This window comes from Crocodylus porosus, unplaced genomic scaffold (genome assembly GCF_001723895.1).
Source record: "Crocodylus porosus isolate Cpor-Errol unplaced genomic scaffold, CroPor_comp1, whole genome shotgun sequence".
NCBI classification, from domain to species: Eukaryota; Metazoa; Chordata; order Crocodylia; family Crocodylidae; genus Crocodylus; species Crocodylus porosus.
Window position 1 is genome coordinate 33,696,446 of NW_017728914.1, and position 5,667 is coordinate 33,702,112.

A 5,667-nucleotide genomic window follows, 5' to 3' on the forward strand; every position below is an offset into this window, starting at 1 on the left:
GATCAGCAGGCACTGGGGGAGTCCCTGTTCCCCGAGCACTGCCAGGAGTGACCAGGAATAATGGTCACAAGCTGGCAGAGGGTAGATTTAGGTTAGACATCAGGAGGCGCGACTTCACGGTCAGGGCGACTAGGGTCTGGAACCAACTTCCAAGAGAAGTGGCGCTGGCTCTTATCCTGGGGGTCTTTAAGAGGAGGCTAGATGTACACCTTGCTGGGGTCATTTGACTAAATGATCTACTCAGGTCCCTTCTGACCCTAGAAACTACGAAACCAAAGGCAGCTTCGGATGACTGAGGTAAGATGCTTCTGTGAAGCCAGGAGGTCTCTATTGCCCTCCAAGGCCATCCCCAGGCTGTAAGCCCATCTCTGGAGAAGGGGGTCCCCCATTCCAGGCACACAGCAGCCTAAGTTCTGCATGTGTTGGGTATTTACGTGGCCTCCCAGTGACAGAACGAGCCTTACTCCCTTGCTCCAATGTCAGGGACAGGGTTCGAGGAATCAGCAGCTCAGAGCAGCACTGAGGGCACAGCCCAGAGAAGGAGACTCTCTCCAGGGGGAGTAAGAGGAGCATGGGGGCAAGGAGGCACCAGGTGTCTGCCCTACTTAACTGGCTCTGGGCCCTGAAGTTGCAGGGAGGCTGCCTGGCTGTGGCCTAGTGACAGTGCCAAGCCTCCTTTCTCATCTCTCCAAAGCATCTGACAACTGCAGGAAGCACCCAGGGTACCAGGCTAATCCTTTTGCACGGCGCTAACAGGTTGCCTGGTCCCCATCTGCTCCAGTCCAATGGCTGGGCTCTCGGGCATCTGCCAGGCCAGTAATTCCAGCTCTGGGGACCACTTCCAATGGCTTAACCATTCACTGCCCTGCCTTACAGCTCACACAGTGGGGTGGGAGAAATATGAGAATTATGGGTGCAAGGGCTTGGAGGGCAGGGTGCTGAGGAAAGCCTGGGGCTGCAGACTGGACCCACAGCTCTGAGAACACAGGGCAGGCACCAAAGCTGGACAGAGGAAGGGCAAGCAAGACTAGGCAAAGTGAGGAGGACAGCAGGGAGTGCAATAGGAAGATGAGCTGATGCTGGCTGCCAGAAGCTAAGGGTGAAAGAGTGGGAAGGCTTCTTCCTCCAACACCATGCTCCTTCCATCGAGGGTCTATAATCCCCGCCAGGCTCCCTGCCCTGGGCACTGCCACCATGGGGGTTTGAGCTGTGCAGGTGCTTGCTCTTTGGTTTTGACAGCAGCTTAAGTTTCCCCCTCCCCAGCCCAGCATTTATTTATGGCCAGAACTTGGCAGGGGAGGTTGCCCAGTTTCACTCTGTGCCCATCCCCTCTGCAACAGGCTGCCTTGCTATTTAAAGCCTTGATCTGATATTTAACACAGCCAGATGCTGAAGTAATGCCCGGCTTCTTGCCTCCCCACCACCCCATTAATTCCTTAGAGGCCTGAAGCACCAGGAAACCGAAAGGGCAGCGATTGGATTTAATTAAACAGGGTAGAGATGACATGATCCGCCGAGCTGAATCACTGTTCGAAATGACTATTCAGTTGATCACAACCCCACCCCAAACACATCACCTCACTCCAGAATAAATCAAGCTGAGCAAAAGGATCCGGTCTGTGGGATGAAACTGGCTAACGAGAAGCCAGAGATCCCAGTGGGAGCAAGATGAACCCTTCCACAAACAGCAGAAAGTTTGTGACTGCTCTGGCAGCTCAGTTCAGGCAGGCTGGCTTATTCCTAATTGACTCATCTGCCTTTCCCTCAGGTGGAGAAGCAGGGCTTAGAGCTACAACCGCCACCTATTTCTCACTGCGGGACAGCATCCCATTGCCTAAAGGGCCTGGAAAGAAACCAAGCTGATGCATCTCAGACCTCCTGCCCTTAAGCCCGCATGATCCAGAGGTGCTGAAATGATGCTAGCCCCTTGTCAGGATACGCTAGTGGTGCAGAACAGGCTTCACACCGTTGACAAGAAAGGTCAGAGGGTGATTTCTCCCACCCTAGCATCCTTTGTAGATGAGATAGAGCTAGGGTCTCTCTCCCCTCATTTCTTAATGCACTCACAGTGCTAACAAAGTGACAGGCTGCCACCCAACCAATGCTACTGATGCAGAAAGAGAACTGATCTAGGGTTCCAAGAGCCTGAGTGAGAGTAATACTGCAACAGGTGACAGGAACAGAAATAAGCAGGGATTGTGGTGGCACCTGTGGCTGCTTAGATGCAGCTTGGCAGTCCCTGGGTCTTGCCAGATTTCTGGAGGCACGAGGATCTGGCATAGGGTGCTTGCCACTGCACCTGCCCAAGCAGACACTAAGTGCTTCTCCTTTCTGCTGCAGGACTCCCACTCCATTTGGTGGGCCACTCATCAATGACCCATTCCCATCATCCAGCTTTGAGATGGATACCATGATGGACACCTTGAATAGCCTGCAGCTGCTTTCCAGCAGACCCAGCTTCAACAGAGCCCCACGTGGCTGGGTACAGACTTTACCAGAGACCGAGGAACTGTAATGTACTCCTCTTCCCTCCATTGCTGTGCACATGCTTTACCTGCTAGACTTCGGCATCCCTTAGCTTACCGTGCTGGTAGAGGTGTTCCTTAACAGAGTAGGAGAGGAGATGGATGTTCTTACCCAAGCACTCTGGGAAAGAAGCTAGTGGCCTCACTTGATCATCCATGTCCTCAAGATCCCAGCAAACATGGGCCTAGGGCTGTTTCTGAATTCTTACTTCCCATCGTTACACGGGTATGACATCTAGGGAGACTAGATGTAAATGTGACCAGCAAAGTTCTCACCGAGGGAACAAAGGGAGTCCAGCAAGCTTCCCCATCCGTCTGTGCCCTGAAAGGAGTAAAGACACTGTCTTCTTTCCCACTCCATGAAAAATGTCAGGAGAGCCAGTTGTCTTCAGGTTGGGTTACCCTGTTTTTGTTCTGCTGAAATGCATGACACCAGCTTTGGCAAGTGGTGCCTCATCTTCAGGGCACAGATGCTGTTGCAGTTGGGATGGTGAAGGGAGGTGATAAGGCATGGAGGGTGGGAGTGGAGGAATGTCTGCAAAGAAGCAAGCAAAAGCTTCCTGACCACTGAGATCACATGTTCAAGGAAAGTGCAGATGGCTCTTAAGAGAAGACACGGGGTGGGTGGTTGGCAGCTGGCTGTACACCAGGCAGGCACATGGGTATCATGAGTGATACCTGGGGAGGGGGAGTGTCGGCAGACCTGGGCTTCAGCTGTTTTCCTGACTAACTGCTGGAGGCTGCAAGTGAGAGAGGAATAGTGGAAAAACCCTGGTCCAATCCCGTTCACTTTCCCTCTCAGCATCTGCTTTCTGCCACTGTGACACAGGAGACTGGGCAAGACAGACCTAGGGGCTGACCCCGTCAATGGCAGTTCTGATGTCACGTTCTTAGCACGTGACACTCTTTATAAGTTGATTTCCTACCCCTCAAGCCAGCTGAAAGAGCTCTTACATCACTGCTGCTTTAGTGACTAAACCACTTGTTTAAAAATCCCATAGAGCAAGCCTACCCCTACAGAGATCTGCTCTTTACTTCAATTGCTGGGTGTCACATCCTTCCAGTTTCAAATGCAGTGCAGGATTTTTTTAATTGTTGGAGCCCCCAGGTACTAAGAGGTGTCCCATAAAAGAGGCACCCAATGTCTTAAATATTATGATACTAGCAGGGGAGAAGGGACATCCTATACTCCACACGCTGCTACAGCAAGCAAAGATTTCAGTCAGTACACGCAGAAAAGCACATGGGTGTTTTGACCACCCCGCCTTTAGAAGAAGCAAGCAATAGGTTGCCTAGATACTAGGATCAGGATACAGGAGAAGCAGCTACCAAGCGAAGGCAGAGCACAACCCACTATCTGTAAAACTAATTTCACTAACCATTGCTAAAAGCCACGGTTCAAGTATTGTCTTTCTACAGATGGTCATTTGCTTTTGTAAAATTCTTATGGCAAGAAGTTTTACCAAATTAAAATCGTCATGGGAGAATAACGTGTGAGGCTGAAGTAGACTTTGGTATTTATGTTCATTGATGTGCAATATGGAAAGGCTGCTTTACTTAATGCACATTATGTAGCACTATAGCCAGCATGTTCCTAATAATAATCATGCTGAGATCCCAGGCCAGGTAACTTCCTACCGCAACCATAGAGATGGATGTAGGGCTGGAAGAGACCTCAAGAGGTCAGCTAGTCCAGTGCAACACTGACATAAAGAAGGTTCAATCCTCTGTTCTTATCCCAAAAGTTCAGGTGGGCAAACTCAAAGGGGGAAAAAGCCAGTTTACTCTGTAAGTGTTTATAGGTTTATGCCTAAGCACTGTCCATGCTTGAGCCCATCTCCATTTGTCTGTGAGCTAGATGTCACAATTACATCCAGAAGCCTGGCTGGAGAAAATAAATTAGCTTTATTTTAAATCTAAGCTGTGTTGCTGTGTTATGGACCATTACCAACTGAGAGCTGAACCTGACACCCATGTCTGTAAGCCCAGGATGAGTTCAAGCTCAAGTTTCCAAAGGAGAAAGATCACTGCGCCCTCTGGTGTCATGTGCTCTTCCATGCAAGAGCAGATGCAGCCACACTCAGACAGCCAGGCCTGCCATTCCACCCAAGCAGGGGCATCAAGCCCAAAAGCAGCAGATTGCCTGGGAAGCAGATTTGTGCAACACCCCTTACCATCAGAAAGCAGCAAGCCAGATCAGACAGTCCAGGCAGAGAGGTTCCTCTGAACCAGAGCCCAAACAGTCTGAAAAAATCCACCCAGTCCCATATTTTTCGGCACATGAAAATACGATTTTAGAACAGGACCCCTCCTGTTTCTTTTTACAAGTTGTCTACAGATCAGTTACCCTGGAGCCAGACATAAATAGCCCCCCATCCGCTAGCCAGGCTCCTACTCACTGTATTAAGTTGCAGACTTTATACAGGAAACAGATGTTCGGGGTTGTATGCTGAGCGCAGACCTAAAAACATCACATGTACTCATCAAAACAAGGAGTGGCTTGGTCCATTTCACACTGGAAGGACTTAACCCACAGAGTACAAAAGCCCCAATAACTGCCATCCCCAGAATACAGACGGCATCAGTTTGTAGTCATACTAGTGCCTCATACTTGCAGTTTCAACAAGACTCGCTCCCCTTGAAACCCAATGACTCCAGTCAGGAGCATGCTGGTGGTCTGCTTTACCTAGCAACCTGACTAGCTTTGGTGATGTAGGACTCTCCATGGTTTCTCAGAATCAGAAACAAAACACCCAAATTTCCTCCTAGCAGACGGTATGAAAAAGAAGAGACATACTGGCAAGTGGAAAGCGAAGTCCCTGGAACCGTATGCACCTGACTTTAGTTTGATTCCACCTCCGTGTTATGCCCCAGTTCCACAGTTCAACAGCAAATTGCTGGCTATCTGAGTCTGGAAAGAACAGTAGCAGAAGGCTCCCCAGGTCAGTCCAAGCAGAGCCCCCAGTGCTTGCTGAGCTGCAAATTGCTAAAATAGCCAATTGGCTTGAAGAGGCTTGGGTTTTGTTTTTTTTTCCAGGAGACATTTATTTCAAAAAAAATGTGCAAAACTGGATACACTGATGGGGTTGCAATCATAGAACAGTTCATTCATGGACCCTCTCCATCATTCCTCTCCCTCCCC

The 5,667-nt window shown here is 49.9% G+C and overlaps 1 protein-coding gene across 1 annotated transcript in view; it reads left to right on the forward strand.

Moving 5' to 3' along the window:
* The window catches only part of MYOZ3 (myozenin 3), an 8,465-nt gene extending 4,023 nt beyond the window's left edge, over nt 1-4,442 (forward strand). The window contains exon 7 of the mRNA XM_019535235.1: nt 2,341-4,442. Within this exon, the coding sequence (XP_019390780.1) occupies nt 2,341-2,515 (175 nt within the window). The 3' untranslated portion in view covers nt 2,516-4,442. The remainder of the gene's footprint in view (nt 1-2,340) is intronic.
* The last annotated feature ends 1,225 nt before the right edge of the window (nt 4,443-5,667 follow it).